Consider the following 22,227-nt stretch of genomic DNA (forward strand, 5'->3'; position numbering starts at 1 on the left):
ATGTGTTGATTAACATTTCTTTTCACAGCTCACAGATCTTAAACTGAAAAAAATATATATACATAAAATACACCCTAAATCAAGGGTGTTCAACTTAAAGTTCTGGGGCCAAAATGTGACAAAGTCTCCAACCTGGCCCATAGGACGCCCAATTTTACAGCTTTTCCTGCTGATAAATAACTTCTGTCACAGTCATTCATACTACAATAAAGTGTTTTAATTGTGTATCCATTACGTAATGACAGAAGTACAGTATTCCTGTTTTTTTTACCATCTTTAGAAATTTCTGCAAACTAAATAGAAAAATTTGCTGTCAATTAACAAAAACTTTATGGTTCATAAATACGGGACGTTCGAGACAGTGAGCTAGCAGAACTTTATCTGTCTTTATTTTTTACACATTTATCATGTAGAAGGATGTACTGCTGAAATTGCACTTGTTTATCTTATCTTATCTCAGGGATTTAATGTGTACTTAAACTTCTTAACGCTGGCAGAAATCTGACTTTGTTCTAACAAGTGTATATTTGGTGTGATCACCTTTATTTATTTTTTTATTTTTTTAACACAGCCTCTCTTAGATAAGCATTTTTGTAATTTTTTAAAGAAGTCTTTAGGAATGGTTGACCAGGCTTCTTAACTGTACTGGCAGTGTGTTTTTGGTGACCTCTATCCCCTGACCCCTCCATACAGATTAAAGACCAAACTGAAAACCTTTGGAACTGGTCTCAGTTCCTACAAGTTTATGAACTGTTGTCGAGAGAAGAAGGGATGCTAAAAATGTATAAACATTTTGGGGACTTTTTTTTAATGCTACATTTTTTCATTTTAAGCATTTGATGTTTTCTATTTTCCCTTATGAAGAAAATACATTTAAGATTTACAAATGATAGAATTCCTTTTCAATTTGCCCTTTACAGTATCTCAGATTTCTAGGAATCGATCTTCTGTTATTATTGCCACCGATTTACCATCTTGTGACTTATGATAAATTACAAAAAAGAACCCTTGACACATTTGTGTGCCTGTGTCAGTCTTTCAATCTTAATGTTAGACTCGCTGCTCTCTTTTCTGACCTATATGGTAACTTATTCTTGTACAAAACGCCCTCTTGCTTGCTTCAACAATGTGTTGATTAACATTTCTTTTCACAGCTCACAGATCCTAAACTGAAAAAAATATACATAAAATACAGCTTTGCTGTTGTGTTGTGCTGAACTTTAATTGCATACATAATAATAGCTGACATTTCAAACTAAAACTGCAAAAAGCATAGCTGTTTAAACCTTTCAGTCTTTTATTGACATTTATGTTCATCATTTGGTCTTTCAACATTATAAAGCACGCTGGACGAAGGGATGGTGCACAAAGGTGATGATTTTCTGATGTTTTAGGAGCTAAAACAATGTCCTGAAAAAAAACCCCTGGAATTTCTACTTGTATATGAAGAGTGACCAGAAACACATGTCTATGCTAAAAAGCCCACAGGGAATGTAAACCTTCAACCCGGCCCAAAAATAACCGACAGGTTCAGGAGACCAAATGCTTGTAAAATTCTCTTTACTCAACAGAACGTTAAATCATAGCAACAAGTCAGGGTCAAATTATCCAGGCATTGCCAAACTTTCAAAGTCTCCTTTATCTTATGTCTTCCCACATAAGTTCTGACATTATATTCCACAATCAGAATAATGATCAAGTATATACTTTTTTTTTTGTTTTGTTTTTTAAACAAAGGAAGCCAAGGTAGCTTGTTCTGCCATTAAATGACCGATGAGGAGAGAATGTGATGCTGCAGTGCTGCTTGTATTCAGTCCATGCAGTGGAATCAGTGTGAGTAATGAAGAATTACATTCAGAAAAATAAATGTCTCTGTCCTTCCCTCCCTTAAATTCTCTCCAAGCCCAGTGTCTGATATAGCTTAAACAAAAACCTAAACTGAAGACCATGTTCAGTGTGGTAAAAGCTTGCACAATGTTAAAAAGTATGCGAATATGAGATATGACAATGTCCACAATGGGAATGGTGGGAAACATGTGGTTTAGGGTTTTAAAGTTAAGGGAAATCTAATTTGTACGTTAAGTCCCTAAAAGTGAATTAATATCCTCATTTGTGCTCCAGTTCATCTACAGGTTGTTCCTCTATCACTGCCTTTCCTCTCCAACATTGTGTTTCACCACACTGAACATTGTCCACATTATCACCCACCCACCCACCCACCCAGTGCATATCACACGCAAATTACACTCCTTCCTCAATCACAAAACATGCACCAATAGGAGATACCACCCCTCCCACTCCCTCCACCACAAAGAAAAGTTATATCATTGCAATAAAACAACTGTAACTGCAAAAGAACTACACATTCAAGTACCTATTTGTCATATGGCACCAAGAGCAAGTGTACCACAATAACATTAACCAGCCAGCAATCTCTGTCAGGTGTATTCTCTTCCAATACTGCCACTTCAGAAAGCACATTACATGCCATTAAATGATTCTGTATTTATAGCATATTTTAACCCCATCTAAATACTACACACACACATAGACAATGCATGTGTGCGCACACTGTAAAAGACTTGAGTTCTTTCCTGACAAATATCCATTTCTAAAGCTTCCATCACTTTTTTAGTGCTTAGGTTAACACAAAAGACTCCTGGTAAACCCAAACCCAACCTAAATCAGCAACTGTCCTGTGCCTTCAAGGTAAAGTCAATGAAGGTGGTTGTGGGGAAAAGAGGGGAAAAAAGAAAAAGGACACCAATTCAGTGACTGTGAATTTAACTCTCAGTGTAGAACCCCTTCTCCTCTGCCTACAGTGTCCCTCCTTTGACTTCATACAGTGAATAGCCAAAACCCAAGTCTCCCAATATGTTGTAAAAGGTATGTTTCAGGTTCCTCTTGTTGTTTTCTTTATCCATTTGTAACAGGACCACAGCAATAGTAATTAAAAAAAAAAGTATACCAAAAAAAGCATATATTTAAGGTAATAAATGTTTACAATCTAAACCAAAAAAAAAGGTATTTTTTGTTTTTTCTTCTTTTTTTAATATATATACACACACAGGATATCAGAGAGATAGAAAAAGGCAAGCTGTAGCATGAGCAGGATTGTGTGTGCGCATGTGTTAAGGATGAGGGGGCGGTTGGAATTCCTTTACCCCAAACCCTGTCTTTGGAACGCTGCTGTGTGGGAACGGTGTGTGCAGCATCATGGGGTTTTTTTATTGGGTGGGGAGGTGTTTTCCCCCCCTTCTTTTTTTTTTTTTTCGACATTAGGCCGCAATGAATACCATGGCTGGGAATTTAAGTGACAACAAACAAATCAAAATATTTCTGTCTATATAGATATCTCTCTATATATATTTTTTATATTTATGAATTTCATATACAGTTTCTATCTTTCTATAATATCTTCAACAACAGCAGGCTCAAAAGCTTATGATTCTGGCATTGTCTGCAAATGCAAAATGAGAGCCGAGTCTTTTCTGCCCCATGAAGAGGCAAAGAAACTGAAGTTAAAACAAAATTTTTTTTAAAAAATAAGGCAGACAGAAGGGAAGAGTGACAAATCAAGTGACAATATCCTGAAAGAGATGAGCAGACAGAAAGTAAGCAGACGTGCAAGAAGAGTCGCTATCACGCTCAAGTTTAATGTATTTGCAGCTGGGCAAACCAGTCCACGTCCCATTTAAGTCTGGACATAATATCCAGGAACCAAACTGGGATTTGGTGCCAAAAAGTCTCTCACATAAGTGCTCCCCTTATGGTCAGGTGTGGATTCTCAGGCTTTCAGACCCTGAATTTGAGGCTTTAACCTCAAGGTCTTTGGATAGTGATTCATTTAGTTATTTTTATTACATTTCTGTGAGTTCTGTAAGGTGATCTCCAGTGAGCCATGTCCATTGGTAAGTGAAGTGTTGGCCCCTGTTTGTGTACCAGTAATGCCCAGATCCTGAACTGGACAGTGTAGCTTAAGGTGTGTAGTTGAGTTGCAGGCTTGTGTGGTCGATCAACTCCCCGTCAGATGCAAGAAAAAGTTCACACTTCCAAAGAAATAATGCCACAAACCACTTTAAGCCTTCTCAGTGTTTACAATGAATCCACTAGTGGTTGGTTTTGGTCGTGGCTGGCTGGCGAGTTGTGAGGTCCTCCCTTCTCTCTCTCTCTGGTCTAAGCAAGGCACCACAGAACCCTAAAAGATTCAGACCTGTGTCCTATGTCTCTGCAAATCCACAAAAAAAAAAAAAAAAAAAAGAAAACAAGGGGCAAGAGAAACTGTGCTTGTTGGCCTCTCCTCCTCGCTCTGTTTATATTGTAGATTCAGTTCTTGAGTCAGAACATGAACGCAGTGTCCCCCCCTCCCCCTCCATTTTTTTCTATTAAAAAAAACAAACAAACAAAAAAAAAAAAAAACAGTTTTGCAGTCCTCCACATTAGGTGTTTTTAAAACCAAGATTTCAGCTTCAGTTATTCTCAGTGTGGGAAAAAAAAGAATTACAGAAAAAATTAAAAGGTGACAATGAATGTAATCTCATGTGGTATAGTGGTCCTGTATTTTCGATCAGGCAGTTGCACTGGACAGCTACCAGTGGTACTCCAATTCCGCTCCACTCTGCAAAAGGAAAGGAGGGAGAGGAGAAAACAGGGAAGACAAGAAGAGTAAAATAGAGGAAGAAGAAATAAGAGAAAAGTCAGGAAACAAAGGAAGGAGAAGAAGGGTGGGGAGAAAAAAAAAGACATTTTTTATAAAAAGCAAAAAACAAAAACTAAACAAAACATTTTAAAAGTGAAACTCAAGGATTTATTCCCCCAAACCCAGACCTGAAGGTCAGTTTTCCTTATGACCAACACAACTCAACAAAGAAACAACACAATATATTTACAATGCTGTTACAACAGCAGCGTGAGGCAGTAAACATCTTCAACCTCGGTCTCCGGAGTCTTTCTTTAACATATTCCAACAAAACAACTGCAAGGCCTTCCGTCTTATTTCGAGGAGGGACACAGAAACAAAGACTGTTGTATAGTTGCGTGCAGCTGCTGAAAGACTGAGTGAGACAGCAATGCATGCGTGTAGGAACAGTGCATGCGTGTTTGTATGCCTGTGACGTGAGAGGGGGGGACGGACAGGACTAGAAACACCTTTATCATTCATCCTCATCAGACCTCGACAATCATGTCTGCAGACGTCCACATGAACACGCCTTAAACTCTAAATGGACCTCCACATGCAGGACAGCAGATCAGAGAAGGGAGTAGAGACAGATGAAGGTGTGACAGGGAGGATTTGTGTAGCAGGTCACCACTTACATGCCTGTAAGAATGTGTGTTTGTACACATGTGTGCATGTGTGGTTGTATGCATGTGTGTAGATGAGGGGTTGGAAAAGGGGGAGGTGGGGGTGTAACAGTTATATATGTGATCACTTACCAAATGAAACAGGAGGGCTGCGTTAATCAGAGGGTGAACACACAGTTAGACAATAGATACATCCCTTGTCAATGTTTGTGTGACTACAGGTGCGTACCTTACTACACACCATGTGCAAAATATGTTTAAATGAAGGGTGCAACCAGCACTAATTGAGCTACTATGACATGCTTCTTTCCAGCAGCTGTAGAGGACGGCTTAGCCACTTAATGTAGACAAAGAAACCTGTCAAGGTTAAACTAGGATGGCTCTATTTGACAATGTTATGACAAGCAGCCTTGTTTCTTTCTCCTAACACCTAGCAGGTGGTAGCACTCAAAACTTTTTGTTACAGTGTACAGTCACACACAGAACCTACCCACTGTGCCGATATCCGTTTCATGTGTGGATTTCTTTTCTATGATTATGTGTACACAAAGCAAACAATCACAGTACCTCTAACTCATTACAGAAAATCCAAGACAACACCATGAGGCAAATATCACATCCAGCTAACAGGACACACACACACACCCACACCACACAAGACCCCTTATATGCAGGTAGAGCTCTTTAAGGACACTGCAGTGCTTATCATTCTAAACAATACAATAGTGGCCTCAATCTCAGTGTGAGATTCTCTCACAGACACAAAACTTATCAATCCTTTAAAAACATTTACATACATACATTAACACATGCAGTACTGTAAGCCATTTACTGCAACAGGGGTCTCAAACATAAGGCCCAGGGGCCAAAATTGCACCGACACAGACTCCAATCCGGCCCACTGGACCGCTATGATAAATGTGAAGGAAGACATAAATTTTGGACTTTTAACTATATTTTCATGAATTTAACAGACCCTCCAATGGCCATTCGTACTATACCAAAAGTAATTAAGTGGCAAGTAAATAGTGAAAACAATCAAAAATTTCTCTCTTTTTTAAAAAGAAAAAATAAATGGGTCCACAAAAAAGAAAAAGAAAAAGAAATCAGTAAATTGTGCAGTTAACTTCTTTATGTATATTTGATCCCCTTTTTTCATGTCGTGATTGTCAAAGGACATGTTTGTGTGAAATATGCATGCAGGTAACAACAGCTGCAAAATCCAAGATTTAAAATTCCATATTTTCCATCTCTGTAGAAAACACTGAATCCTTGGACAAAACTTGGAGTGCAACCATTTCATAAGCACTCAAACAGTTTACCCTTAATAATAATGATAATAATAATAAAAATAGAGAAACAGGCCTATATTTGAAAGAGGACAACAATAACAATACTGTTTATATAAGCTGATTGTTTTTCCTCCTCTATGGTTATAATGAGCTTATGTGTTGTAACCTGCAAATGTAAATGCAGGTTAAAAACCTGGCTCAACAAGTGCCTTGGCACTGTCCATTACCTCAAAGAACATGAAGCTGCTAGTTAGAAAAGAACACCTGGACATTTTTTAAACTTTCCATTAAACATTAGTGAAAAGCTTATTATAGCAATCCACCTCAAGTAAACTGGACCCATTATGTTCATTTCGGCCCTAGTAGAAGCTTTGCATGATTCAGTTCAAACAATCTTTATTTTTCTTACACTGGTGCTTCATACCTCAGTTTATCTAGGGTGTGAAAATAGCCATCTTAGCTACCATCCCCTGTCAGAATTCCACAAACAGAATCTAAATCAGTCACTAAGTTTAGTCAATAAATTGAACAGCCTGTGTGTGCTGTTGGTGCCTTTATTATCTGACAAATAACACAGCTTGGTGTCTTGTGCAGTACAATCCGTGTGTTTGTCCTTCAGTGTTGTTTACTCATACCCTAGTATTTTATTAGTCTATTATTTAGCACTAATTAGCAGTAGTGTGTGTATTGCACCAGTGGAGTCTACAAACTGTCAACTAAGTTTGCCAGTTGCTAGCTTAGTACACACCCTTATTGTCCAAATAAGGTCACTTCTGCCTCCAACACCAAAGTTGTGGTAGCCAAAATGCTTACACTGAAGAATTTAAAATGCAGAGTTCGAAACTAAATTATCCATTGCTATCTTTCATATACAGTCTATGGTTGTAGAAAAAAAAAAAATCAGAGTAACAAAGGGTGTCTGTCTTTACTGGCAAATAAAAATAAGTCAATATTTTCCTTGGGACATAATTTTGGATTCCATTTTTTATGCACATGCTGTATAAAACAGTGTCTACATATGTCACTTACAAAAGGCGAATATGAGGACACAAATTTTAAAATGCTGACTAAAGTGGAAAACTTCTGCCAGTAGAAAAAGCAGAAGGTAATGTAATGAGTTAAACAGCACTGTCAAAGTCACTGCACAGTATCTCCTGTCACTGTCACTTACAACCACTACAACATTTGAAAACCAGGCTTACAGGGGAAACTCTTTTATTAAACATTAAACTTGAAAGCTTTAAAAGGTGGATGTTTTTCTTTTCTATTTGTTGTTAGTATTTGCCTTTATCTGCTATTATTTTATTGTAGATTTACTACCTCATTCAGTATGTGAATGGGTGTCAGTATGAGAGCGTGAATGTCTGTGTTCATATTGGCAAATTTAAAAAAAATTCAAATTACACATAAAGACACTAAAGCTGAAGGATGCAGAGCAAAATCTACCATTCAGCAGCAAAGTAAATTTAGAAATGTACATTCACATATCACATTCTCATGCTCAAACATGGGAAAACTTCTCATACCAGTGTCAGATAACTGCACTTAAAAGCCTAACTAAAGAGTCTTCATACACTTTTCTGATAGGATAAAGAAAGCTCCAAACGGTGGAGGCAAATAAAATAAATGATTTAAAAAAAAGCCTATTTGAAGCAGATAACCTGAAAATGAATGTCTTCACTTGCAACTTCATAGTTCCACTCAAACATTTCCTGACAAAGCTGTATCATCTTGCACCACGCGTAGAGAAAAACAGCATTTAACATAACTGAAAGGGGATGGGCTCAAAGCCACATCTTAAGTCAGTAATTTTATACTTTGTCTATAAATCACCAGCTTAGGCCACCACATGAGATGAATCAACATAAGATTAACAAAAGAAGATCTCCCACTGGTATTTCATGGGAATATGTTACACAGAGCGTACACACTTACTCTGTGACTACATAATTAGCTGATCAACTGTTAATTTAAATGTACAACTACAGCCAACTAAGTGCATTTAAAGTCATACGTTAAAGAAACTTGAGACATAGGACAGCTGAAATTCAAATTTGCCATGTGCCCTCAACATTTTCAGCATTTTATGTCTAAATGGTCAAAGACAAAGCACTTATGTTTCATATATACTGATACTTACTCCATCCTCCTCCCTGTATGGGTTCAGACGGTTGTATACTGCTTCAATAACACTGCGTCTGCGAGAGGAACACAGATACAAAAAATTTCATAAGGTATTGGTTAGAGCCATCAATCGAAGCTACAAGACAGTGGAGGACTAAGTAGAGTAAAGGTGTAGCTGTTAAAAATAAATCAAATTTGTAACATTTCTATAATTACCACTGTCTGAGCACATAATGAAGTATTATAGATGTTTAACACTTTCATATTTTAATCATTTTTTTTAATAAATGTCAAATGGTGCTTACTTGCTGGCAAGACCACCCCCTGGTGGCAGAGGGGGCATGCCGCTGTCAGTGGACAGGTTTCTCATCACTGTTACCAGATCCGGAAACCCCTCCTCCCCTGGCCGAGACAGCATCTCTAAAACAGCACCAGACATGTTGTTACACAAGTCGGTATTAAAAGAGCTGATGATAGCCATGAACGTCTGTGCAAAGACAGAGGAGGGAGAGCAGAACAGCAGAAGGACAGAGACCAAAAATGTGACGAATGAGGAGAAAGGAAGTGAAGATGGAAAACATACAAGTCAATTTGTGGAAGCCAGTGTGTCTCTGAAACGAGGAGAGGGAGAAAGATGGTGACAGAAAGAGGCCTGCAACTGAGTTGGGAGTGGCATAGGGCCAAGATAATGTTCCGCCAGAGAATTCCTCCCTCTCTGTTTTGTTCTATTCCCTCTCTCCTCTGTCTTCCAGTATTAGACAGTACCCTAAGCCAAGCATCTAGCCTGCTTTACACAAACACTGTTTGAACTTCTGAACTGTACCTTCAAAAGTGGAATGATTTTGACCCATTTTAGAGTGCTTTTCAGCCAACATGAACTTACTTTATAACATGAAATAATTACCTGTCTTTTAATCTCCATTTCAGAGTCTTACGGTTGATATTAAGGCCTTTTTTTTAACATTTTATTTCAAGATGACACTGGTATCAGACAGGTAAAAACAAAAACTTTAAGGATTCATTTTAAGTTATTCCTCAGAGCTAAAAAAATGTATTTCTTAAGTGACCGGTATCTCAAACAGCACATAGCGAGCGAAGAGAGCTGACCAGAAAGGCTGCGCTGTGTTCAAAGGGTCTCGTGCTCCCAGAGACAAAAAAATAAATAAATAATAATATGGGTTGAAATTAGAAAGAAGAAAGGGGCAACGAGTACAGGAAAGGAGAAGGAAATTCATTCCAACAAGACAGTGAATGTTTGAGTGAAGGAAGGGAGGAAGGGAGGAGAGGAGCGAAGAGCAAATAAAGAGGGGAGATGCTCGCTGAAGTGGAAAAAGAGGTCATGATGGTGTCATTCTTCTACTGTGAGCCTGAGCAAATTTGGCTGAAGGTTAGACAATAGCAAGTAGCAAGGTCAATCGAGGGAATATACAGATATGATGCACAGTTTCAGCTGAAATAAGATGGGTGTAAATATAGGCAAAAAACTTTACATATAAAGAAAGGTTATCAATAAATCCCCAGCTGTCCATTTTTCCCCCAATACCCTATTTAAATTAAAATTGTGTGTGTAGAATTCATTCCCGCAAAGACTATTAATACATAAACATTATTTTTCTTCATTCAGCCACTCTCACCTTCAACTCGAGACTCCAGGTAACTGTTGAGCTCAGTGTCTTTCCTCACAGCTTCCTCCGATACTTTGGGAGCGTTGGGCAAACACACTAACACAACACTCATGTTATCCCGACTCCCCTAAGATGGACCAGAGGACAGACAAATAAAGAAAGAGAAGAAAGAGCAGGTTAAAAGAAGATGTTGTATAGCTTTAATTTTTCATAGGGTATAAGTGACTGAATAACCTGCACTGTAACTCAGAGCCAAGTAGAACATGATTCTATCAAAAACATACAGTAAATAAGCAATAAAATACATTTTTCCCCATCTATTATTTATTGAATTCAAGCAGATAACAGCTGCTGGTCAGGATTAAGGAGTAACCTGCAAGACTTGAAGCCATCTTTCAAGCATTTTGTACTTCAAAGCTCTGTACTTCATTCTTTTCATTTTTTGTCCGGTTTTCAAGACTGCCAAAACAATTTCTCTCCTTTTTTTAGTAAGGGAAAGTTTACTGAGCCATTAAAGCTGTTACAAATAGCTCTTGTTCAACAAAATAAAACATTCTCTAAAACTTTCTTCATCATATAGTGTTCTTCTATGGCAGGAAATTGAAATGGACATCTTGCTGACAAAATTTTCTACACATGTACGTCTCCATAAGTCAAAAGAAAGCAGAGGATGTCACAGCAAAATATACAAATGATAAACTCCAAAACAAATAAGTACATACCTTGTGCAGACAGGTATCCACCACTTCATTGCAGACTTTCTCCAGATCATCACAGATCTCAAGCCTCGATTTCACAAACTCGCACAACTCCTCATTGGACATAACGTCCCAGATTCCATCACACGCCAAAATCACAAACTGATCCTGTTCCGGGGCACGAACCATCACAAACACCTCTGGTTCAGGGCTAACCAGCTGCTCTGTGGGACCCTTACCATCCACACACTTGTAATCATAGTCCCCCAAGGCCCTTGATACAGCCAGTGACCCATTAACCCTTTGAATCATCACTGAACCGCCAGCATTCTGGATGCGCTCTCTCTCACGTGGGTTGCAAGGCTTGTGGTCAAGTGTGGAGAAGCACACCTGTGCATTGCGGTAGAGAACTGCTCGAGAATCCCCACAGTTAATGAAGAAGAAATGATCAGGTGACAGAAGAATTCCCACTGCTGTAGAGCCACTGCGGTCCATGCCATTTCGAAGGTCGGAGAAGCTGCGCATGTGCTCATCTATTTTCAGGAAGCCTGTCCGGATGCCGGTTTTCACAGCCTCCACTGCAGGCGGAACTGGTGCTGGAGCGTTGGAGCCATCTGATCCAGACTGAGAGCCTTGTGTGTTTCCAGCCCCTAAGCTAGCGGTGATTATGTGCTCAAGAAGATGCTTGGAGCAGTAATTGGCAACTTTAGAGCCTGCGTGGCCATCGTACACAGCAAAAAAGGACCAGTCAGTCATACCAGGGGCTGGAAGCCCCAACACAGCTGTATGAGCATCCTCCATCTCCACCCGCCAGCCCTGCATGGAGCTTAGCCCATAGCGCAGGCCATTGCCCTCGCCATGTGAGTTGTACTTCTCCGTTTTGGGCTTGTCCAGGAACGCACCCATGGCTCTGCCCTGAGAGACCCACTGCTAGCTGTTGGAGAGGAAAATAAAAAGAAACAAGGGACAGAGAAAGAAAATCAGACAATGAAACAGTACTGAACAGTTAATTATGTCTCTACTACGCTGGCGGATTACAATACAGAGTTAAATTATTCACTGCCAAGACTGTGTTTGGTAGATTTCAGGAAAAGTGCAGAAAATGCTGTTTCAAGTAAAGCACATAACTTATCACTGTTCATAATGTGTTCTCAATCTCTACTAGATTTATAGTAGCATTGTGTGAAAGTTGCTTGCTGACGCTGCATTCAGTTTATATACACAACAGCATTTGGGTAGTCAAAAAAAAAAACAACAAAAAAAACAAAAACAAAAAAAAAACAACAAGATATTCAGATATTCATTCAAACTAAAATTAATATTGAATTAGATACTCATTTGGAACAACACTGATACAAACAGTGACTTTGGTGCCTCGTCCAGCAGATGCATACCTTCACACAGCACCACTTCACGCAGACAGGCACCCACCTCCTCCTCTCATTAACAGCAAAAGTAGTTCATAACATTCATAACACTGAGCAACACTTTAGGAGGAATTTAAAGGGGTCAGTAAAGTTCCTGTTAGAACAACAATAAAGTGTTAAAGAGTTAAAAACGTTAACCTGACCGGCACAGATTTTAACATTAGCCGTTTAACCATTAGCAATTACCCGACGGCCACATTAGCCCCCTGTTATCATTAATAAAGTAACTTTTCTACTTTTACAAAAATTGATTAAAATTTGTTCAATTCCATTTTGTTTCAGCCAGCTGTGTTGTCAGTTTTAAAATGCAGGTAGTGACCAATTAAATCTTGTACAGTAATCAGCTTTTTTGATCTCTTCTTTATTTTATCATAAACCATACCACACTTTATCAAAAGCTTGTTTTAGCTTTAGCATACTGTTCTTCTTCTACAATAATTAAATTATTTAGATGTGTGAGGTACTCTGTTGTACCCCGTTATATTACCTATATTTTACCATCACGATCTCAAATGAAATTATGTGAATTTGTGAAGCAAATAGAATCTCTAAACTAAATCTTAAATACTTTTTTGTTAGATCTAACTTGTACTTGGGAAATTAGTTGAAAATTAACAGCTTAACATTTTTCAAGAAACTACCTCTTCGCCATTACATTTTCCCTTGGGTATCAAAAGCAGTATGGAGTCTTTTCCTGAGTATCGGTATCGAGTTTTGAAATTCCAGTATGGCAACAACCCTAATCAACATCAATACATGAAAAATACAGACAGACTCATTCCAAACCATCCATGAGAGATTTGTATTAGAAATACCTTAACTTATAACTGTCATACCCACTGTTAATTTTTGGGAAAAACTAATTAGACAAAATTAAAAGTAATCTTCATGATTACTAATGATATTAAGGAAAGGTTGTAGAAATCGTAAAGGAAAGTATAAAGATTTGCATAATATAACTAGGGGAGGATGAATAGTGTTCTCTTGTAATATATTCATGATTTTGAAATGTTACCATTTTTTGGGTATCTACCCATCTTTGACTGCTTTACAGTCATCTCCTCTTCCAACTAGTGCTGGGTGAAAAAAAGTTATTTAGAAGATTTTTTTCCCCCTATTAGACAGTATAGATAGACATACCTATTTAGGTGAAATTATTAAAAAAAACATCTCATCAACTTATTTTAATCACTTATCAGAGTTCAGTTTCATGCCTGAGAATCTACGGTGCACAGAATGTCTTCTCAGCCAATATAAACAGCTTACAAATCTCATATGACTTTGTTATGTTCTGAAAACACAAAGCCTACAAATACCCCCACAGATATTTAAGGAAAATATTTAACTTTTGGGTTGCTGGAACTTTTTTTCCTGTGTTTCTTATACTTTCTATCTAAGGCTTAAGGAACACATCAACTGTTTCTTATTTCTTATTGGTGATCACTGCACATCACATCCACAAATAGCAGCTCCTTTGATTTATTCTTAAAGAGACTGAGAAGAAACTTTAAAAGCTTCTCTGGGTAGTCAGGACTGCCTTCAAAAAGCATTAACAAACTCCACAGAGTGTTCAAGAGGATGCGTTATCTATCAATAACTGCACCTGCATTAGCTAAATGCACAGCAGCATTACGCTGCTGGATAGCAGAGAGAAATTCTCTATCCAGTATGTTTATTGGTTATGCAATGTGAGAACATTAACTTTTACAGTCTTATTGATTGTCACACTGCTTAATGGAATCTTAGCCACGGAAATTGCACAATAACCCATACCTTATATCTGAAAATATCAATAAATGCTACTTACAAGTAAGTTGCAGGCATACTTAAAGGATGCTGTCTGTTAATGTACATGTGGACAGAGCTAAAAGGTTCCTCTCAAAAAATAAAAATAGATAAGTGCCCACTATTTTGCTATTAACTTATGATTTAAAGTCAAATGTAAAAACACAGATTTCATCAACAAAATAACACATATGAATGCTAACTAGACATAGATAAAGGGGACTCAGTGAGTGAGTCACCCTCATCTACATATGAAGCATTTAGACCGCCTTGTGTACTCATCTTTCCCCCACCTAACTAAAAGAACAGAAAGACTTCAAAGGCAATAATATCACGCTACACTGTCAGGCTGACAGCATGCACCTCACTCACACATCACACTTTATCTATATTATGCCGTTTAACTGCTGGAAGCTAAAACTGTACTTGAAATTAACATTTGATTAATTGAACAGCCCTACTGTGTGTCAAAGTAGCGCACAATCAAATAGTTTGATTCTGTGGGAATTTTTTTTTGGAATGCATAATAATCAAATGTGATTTTTGAGCAATTTTGACAGCACTACAATCAAGTAACAGTTTGAGCTGTGCAATGGCAGGTGTATCTCATTTCATTTTTATAACTAAAGCTCCAGTCCTACTGGCCTAGAAATTTGCCCGTAACATCTCAAAAACACATATTCCCCAACCAACTGCAAGTGGCTGCTGGCTGACGCAAGGTGAAATTAGTTGTCAAGATATATATATGGCGTTGGGTGACACATTCGCACATGCGCAGACTTTTTGATGGGCGGGGGCAATGTAATCATGCACGGACTGATTTGCGTGTTTACAATACAGAAGAAGTCCGTGGTCATCACGATTTTAACGCTCTCACCCATCTGGAGCGCAGAATGAACAAAATTTGGACAAACTGCCGAAATGCATTGACAGTGACATTTCAGGGATTTTGACTCAGTCTGCGCTCCACATGGTTCATTGTTAATCGCGTTAGTCGTGATGTCAGCGCGTTAACGCTGACAGCACTAAAAAATATATAAATCCGCCAATTTGGGATTTCTTTGGCTTTAAACCAGATGAAAGAGGTAAACCTAAGGATGTAATCAAAGCGGTGTCCCACTTGTGCAGACGTGTAGTGCGAGCAAAGTACTCAAACATGACTAACTTGCATGAGAATGTACGTGTCCACCATCCAGCTGAGTATGCTAGGCTATCATTATTAGCAAACTTACTCATGGGCAAATAAATAAATTTAATAAATAAATAGCCCTTGTAAAAACTATCAATGATAGGCTCTGCCTATTGTCGATCGTCAATATATTCGTCCAAATGCCCAACCCTAAAGCATACCCATAAGAAGCCAGCAAAGTACACCCCAGAGTAAAACAGCCACAAGATCCCTTCTTTGTTATTATCAAGGGTTTGGGTTTTTAAATTATGTATGATGATAAACTTTTGAAATTAAGAAAATACTTTTTTTTCCCTCTTCAAACTTCTGCTTTCTATAATGAGTGAAGGGAGTTAGAATTTCTAACTAACCGAATTAACCAGTCCAATCTGTTTTTTACTTTTTTTAATAAGGAATCCTTTTTTAAAAGAATTCTTTTTTATCTTCTGATATTTAAGACATAAATAATGCTTATCCAAGTTTCTCCCTCTTTACTTTGCCAATGGTTTGTTATCAAAGCGTTTGATGTGACTTCCAAAATCTAGATGATATTCAACAGGTGCATGACAGACAAACACACTTGGTCACTGATCACATATCAAAGGGATGAAAAGCATCAGTAGTCCAGACCACTTGAATTATTACCTTGACGACAAATGCATTCACACACAATACTGAGCAGATATCAAAGCAATTTCCACAATCACCAAATAACATTATTTGCCCTCACCTATGCTGCAACTACATACACATCACATGTGTACCATACCTGGCTTAAAGTGGGCCTTTAGCATTTGGCTGCTTACATAGGTAAAGCAGAGTCTGTATTCCAGAGTCTGTATTCAAACTTAAAAAATAGATTTTTTTGGCATATGATACACATTCAAGTTTGAACCACTTAAAAAAAAAAAAAAAAGTAAAAAAAAAAGTAAATTAAAAATATTTTTATTACAGTCCTGATAATTGCCCTTTGGTTAAAGGCCAAAATCTTTGGAATTTGCCAATGGTTTTGGGCACTGGTGTTCATTAAAAATAAATACCAGCATAGGTAATTTGTACGCCACAGACTGATGTCACCCAAAGTCTGATGTCTCCATGGCTACTCAGGCTTGGAGTGGCAGCTGAGTGGTTGTCATAGCAACAGTGGTAGTGGTCAGACATGACTGCACATGAACTGCCACATGTATGTCTGTCTGAACATTCATGTAGTCCATCAAGGTGACCAAAACACAGAGGCGGAATTTGCTCTGATTTACTAGGCCAAAATATTTTTCCCCCACTGGTTTCTGTTTGAGGCGCCCCAGAAAAACCACCACTCTCAGCTTCAGGCAAGGAGGATAGCTTTAACAAGTTAACTCAATTTAACAGTCAGCTGCTGATAGGATCCACGCAGGGTGAGATTAGCTCGTCAAATGCAGACCACAGGCTTAACACAGTGAACTATTACTAATGTCTTACAGCTCTCTCTCCTGACTCGATGACATGAAAGGTACAGTGTGTGATATAATGGCCAATCTACCTTTAGAAGTCAGCATCACCTTACTAAACTACTGTACTGTTGTTTTGTGTGGGAAAATGACATGATGATAATATTAGGCTGATAGGAAATGCAGCATGGTAGCAGTGTAGCTTGCTGTAGAGGTGTTGTACCATGCTGAGGAGCTGATGAGGGGAAATTAAGGTAAAAAGTAAAAGCCTGAATGGGATATTAGCACATGACAATATCCCACTGCTGCATCCTGTCTTTCGATGGACACAACTAAAGTAGTGGAGTTAGGAAACAAAAACTTAACCCAACAACTATACTGTAATGCAACATATTTAGGGGGAGCATGGAAGTCATCAACTTCAAAGCTAACTCAATAAAGGAAACACCTTAGTGCTGCTGAATTAATCTTCTGAACTGACATGGCTGCATTACCACCTCAAAAGTAACCATTGGCCATATTTCTTTCCCAAAGTATTCACTTTTCTTTTTAATTTTATTTGTGTTCAGATTTAAATTCCTATCCTCTACCTGGAGAAATTTGCTATATGTTGTATGAACTAAGTAAAATCCATTCTAATAGAATAGAATAGAATAGAATAGAATAGAATAGAATGCCTTTATCGTAACTATACGGTTGTACAATGAGATCTGAGATCTGAAGACTGACAGTAGTTCCAGGGCATCATGAATTGAACTTTTGCAAATTATGTTCATGTTTGGAAAGGAAGATTATTCAGGGTATGCCAACAATTTGTGACTGATAAGTTGTTAAATGTTTGTCACTGTCAGATTTACCAAAATATCAAGATGGCAATGGCAAATAGTTGAAGCTTGAGGCATCATAATTTAACTTCACTAATCAGTGGGTAACTTCAAGAAAGCTATGACCTCCTTAGATCACAATACCAAAAACAAATTATAAGACACATATAGCTAGTCAATATTAAAAAAAAAACTGAGCTGTGACTGTTATAGTTTAAGTCTACAATTGAGTCCATCTCTGAAGAGAAAATCCACAACATACAGACATGTAAATGCTCAGTTTCTACTAATGTGCTTATATGAATCATCTTTTTGCTAGTACCCATTAGCCACATCCACATTTAATGATTTTATAAAGAAGGCAGTGAACAGCTGGTATAACACACTGTTCTCAGTTATGATTAAAAAGAAAAAACAACTTTACCTCAACCTTGACTTTTTTTTTTTAAACAAATTTGACAACTGGAACACACAGATCCCCCTCTCTTTGATGACTCATCTTTGAAGCTGTCAATTTCCCAGAACAAGTGTTCTTTGAACAGATGATGGGGATGTCAGTCCAGACCAAAGAGGTTGAAAGTACATGTGTCATGTCATACTGGACTGCAAGTGGTTTCTCTGCAATATACTGTGCTGTGAAAAAGTGTTTGCCCCCCCCTCTTCCTGATTTCTTATTTTTGCATTTTTGTCTCACACGTTTCAGATCATCAAACTTATAATATCAGACAAAGATAACCCGGTTAAATACAATGATGATTCTATTTATTAAGGGAAAAAAAAATACTGAGACCTACCTGACCCTTTCTATGTGTGAAAGTAATTGCCCCCTAAACCTATTAGCTGGTTGTGCCAGCATTGGCACCAATAACTGGCAATGAGGCTTTTGCTGTGGAGGAATTTTGTCCCACTCTTCTTTGCAGAATTGTTTTAATTCAGCAACACCAGAGGGATTCAAGTCTGGGCTTTAGCTAGGCGACATCAAAACCTATATTTTCTCTGGGTTTTTTGAGACGTTCAGAGGTGGACTTGCTGGTGTGTTTTGGATCATTGTCCACATCCTGAAGCAACAAACAACCCCAGAAGTCGTTTTCTTATTGTTGAATCATGATCTCTGACTTTACAGAGTGAGTAAAGTGAGCTGCAATTCTGTTCTGGGTTATTTTGTGACGACCTTGATGAGACACTGATGTGCACTTGGAGTAATTTTGGTCGAAAGCCACTGGGAATCTTCACCACTGTTTAAAGTTTTCTCCATTTGTGGATAATGGCTGCTAGGTTCCCAAAGTTTTAGAAAGGGCTTTGAAGCACTTTCCAGACTGACAGATGCCAGTGAGTTTGTTTTTCTGCTGTTTATTGAGTTTCTTTAGATCGTACCATGATGTGTTGCCTTTTGAGCTCTTTTAGCCTACTTCACTTTGTCAGACAGGTTCTATTTAAGTGGTTTCTTGATTCAACAGGTCTGGCAGTAATCAGGCCTAGGTGTGGCTATTTGAAATTGAACTCAGCTTTCCCAAAAAAAAAAATTGGTTAATCACAGTTACCTTATAATCACTTATTTTTTCCACCAGGTATGCCAGGTATGTTTTGTTAGTTTTTAAAAAAAAACAAAAAAACATAATAATTTATTTTAAAAGTAATATATTTCCTCAGGTTAGCTTTGGCTAATATTAAAATTTGTCTCATGATCTGAAACATGTAAATGTGAAAAATGGGTTAAAAAAAATTAAGAAATCAGAAAGGGAGCAAATACTTTTGCATTGCACGGTATATATATGTACCTCTGTTTTCTCATCATTTCTCAACTCTCAGAAGTGGCGAAATGATGAGGGACTATAAACAAGTATAAACGAGTATTTAAGCATGCACTAAAACCACTTTCAGTTCCTTTGGGATACATTATAAAAGCACGTGCACAGCATTTACATAACCCCACAAGCTGATTCAAGAATCTTAAACAATACTATCACCCTGTTCTGAGACATAAGCACAAACACAAATTAATCTGTCAGCTATTCAAGGCTTGCCACTACATCTGCGTGTGAACCCTTTCAGTTCACACTAAGACAACCACATGGGTATAGATAAAGGCCTTCGGACAAGCCCATGCACCCAGTGCAGTCATAGGCTAAAAGAGCATGGCTATTGCAGGAGTTCACATCAAGGTGCCAACACAAACATGCCACTGATGCTGCTGCCATTTCTGGAATACACCGTCACACAAACACACTGCCACACACACCAACAACCCAATAAAAGTACCCACAACAAGGCAATAAAACAAGTTAATCCCTGTACTGGAGCTTCATAGGAGCAAATGGGAATCGAAAACATGGACGAGCTTAAAATAAAGCTAGACTCTACTTTACTAACTAATTGTTAGTAAACAATACGTCTAAAACAAAAGCTAGCTTTATGCTAATCAGCAACCAGAATAAGCTACACATTAAAACCAGTTCCACGTAACTCGCACCTGTTGCAAATACTCATGAATCAGATTAAAAATAAATTTACTGGAGAAAAACTGTCGACACATGCCATAAGCAAATAAAGACAAACCAAACCTTCTCGGATCACATGGATAGACCCATGGATAATCATTAATCCGCCAGCAGCGTGACGCTGATAACCCATTTGAATATTGACAAGTGCGTGAAACGCTACAATTAATGTGAAAATCACCTGAATGGAGCTCGGGCGTGTTAGTAAGTGTAGCTACACCGGCGTCAACGACAACATCGTACTCTCTGTCCCAATAAATACATATAAATAACAGTACTTTGAGATCCTGAAGTAAAATCAAGCCAATTCTCGATTCTCTTTACCTAAAACAGAGGCCACTTACACTGCTAGCTAACCAGCTAGCGAAGTTCACAGTTGTCAAAGTGTTTGTCTAACGTTACACGTTAGCGGGTCGCTAGCCAGTGTAGATTCGTTGCTCATTCCGAGTACCAAGTGTTACTTACTGCGTATGAAAGGAATCTCTCTCACTCTCACTCTCCCTCTATCAGCCCCTCTTCTCGTGATCACGGTAGATATGCTAAGACACCCAGCCTTGTTGTGATAGGCTTAGCAGTCCTTAATATTAGCCACTTTCGCTTCTCGGCCCCTGTTCGTCAGTTAGCTTTGAGTAAGCTAGCCAGCGTTTCACACGACCAGTTCTCCTTTCAACATGTCTCTGCATCGACGTAAGGCTTTTACATACATGTTTGGCACTGTAAAACCAGGGAGCGCCAAATATATCGCTCTTACTTAGGCTGTCGGTTCAAAAGAAAATACGCTTGGTTCGGCAGGATTTATCTATAATTGAACACCTAGCTAATTTTTGCTAAAGCTAAATGTAAAAAGGTAGATGACGTTCTTTTTCAGCATCCAGTTTTTGGGAGGGGCAAGACTATCGCTCTCTTCTGTGATTGGATAAAAACTGATTCGAAGCTGAGATACGATTGGTCAACTAATGTACCAGTCAATTTGTTTCTCTAAAAACATAAACTGTGAAAATCCAGCTGTTTTCTTTTATTTGCCTTTGGTGAGATTATGTGATTTATAATTTCTCCTCCGTTCATATGCTGTTTTCAGAAGAGAGGTGCCTGCGTGCCATAAATAGCACAGTTGGGAAGTAATTAATAAAAACAGTGCAACACCCCATTTAGTTGTTGCCAGTTCCATTGCCAAATGGGGACAAATGGAGTAAAGAGAATTAATCCTTTAGTTACAATATTGATGGGACTTACAGAGCTGTGGAAAGTATCAGTGTTACCAGTTACCTAATCACAGCCACAGGTCAAGCAACACATGGCACTCCCCAAAGGCTGTGCCCACCCCTAGCAGGACAGTGCACAACACCGCCCTGCAAAAAGCACTAGGTTCTGACCTGCATACAAACTACCAAGATTGCAAGTCTATGGAGGCTTCTCCTCACCATGCACAAGAACTAAAGGATCTAAACATCCAGTTGCCAAACAGAACACCCATGGGATCTGGAGTCCATACACTAACTGATCCAAACTCTTTTGGCAACATACAGGACATCTTTACGGCATTAGACATGTGGCTTTAATATTGTGGCCAAGTGAGACATTGGTAATTGCACCTTGAGGAAATCTAGGAAGAAATGGACTGAAGGTTGTCTTTTAGAACCATAACTCAAATGTGTGAGGCAAAATGGTTACCTAGACTATGGAAATTTACATTCTAAGTAGTAAATTCAGTCATTTGTTACCCACTGTGCTATGGATCACATAGTGAAAGTTTTTTAAATCCACTGCAAATTAATATCACAGCAACTTTTTGGGTTGCTAAGTTGTAAAAACTATCTTCCAGTTATCTTCCATGTAAAAAATTATCAGTCTTCAGATTGACGATTCCTCCAAGCCATTAAGTAAATATTAGTAAGAAATTTCCATAAGCAAACATTAGTTACCTCCAGACCTAATGTTCTGAAAACATTAAAGGCAATCAATTCATCAAGCCATGGTTATTAATATTAATAAGCTAGATATAATCATAGACATTATAATATATTATTTGCTTAAGTAAGTAAAGTTTATTTCCCA

At 38.1% G+C, this 22,227-nt stretch overlaps 1 protein-coding gene across 6 annotated transcripts; it reads right to left on the reverse strand.

Moving 5' to 3' along the window:
* Positions 1-1,543: 1,543 nt before the first annotated feature.
* Positions 1,544-21,069, reverse strand: ppm1ba (protein phosphatase, Mg2+/Mn2+ dependent, 1Ba). Of its 6 annotated transcripts, XM_025897346.1 has the most exons (7): positions 20,638-21,068; positions 11,068-11,977; positions 10,355-10,472; positions 9,026-9,140; positions 8,737-8,794; positions 5,437-5,453; positions 1,544-4,618 (listed from the first exon to the last, which is right to left on the reverse strand). In XM_025897346.1, coding segments are annotated over exons 2-7 (1,191 nt in total). In that variant the 5' UTR covers positions 11,950-11,977; positions 20,638-21,068; the 3' UTR covers positions 1,544-4,617. The 6 variants fall into 6 exon arrangements, with proteins under 6 accessions (XP_025753131.1, XP_003438486.1, XP_005474400.1 ...); XM_003438438.5 differs by lacking the exon at positions 5,437-5,453 and having other exon boundaries at positions 20,924-21,069; XM_005474343.4 differs by lacking the exon at positions 5,437-5,453 and having other exon boundaries at positions 20,638-21,067.
* Between the last annotated feature and the right edge of the window lie 1,158 nt (positions 21,070-22,227).

Source organism: Oreochromis niloticus, linkage group LG13 (assembly GCF_001858045.2).
Source record: "Oreochromis niloticus isolate F11D_XX linkage group LG13, O_niloticus_UMD_NMBU, whole genome shotgun sequence".
Lineage (NCBI taxonomy): Eukaryota > Metazoa > Chordata > Actinopteri > Cichliformes > Cichlidae > Oreochromis > Oreochromis niloticus.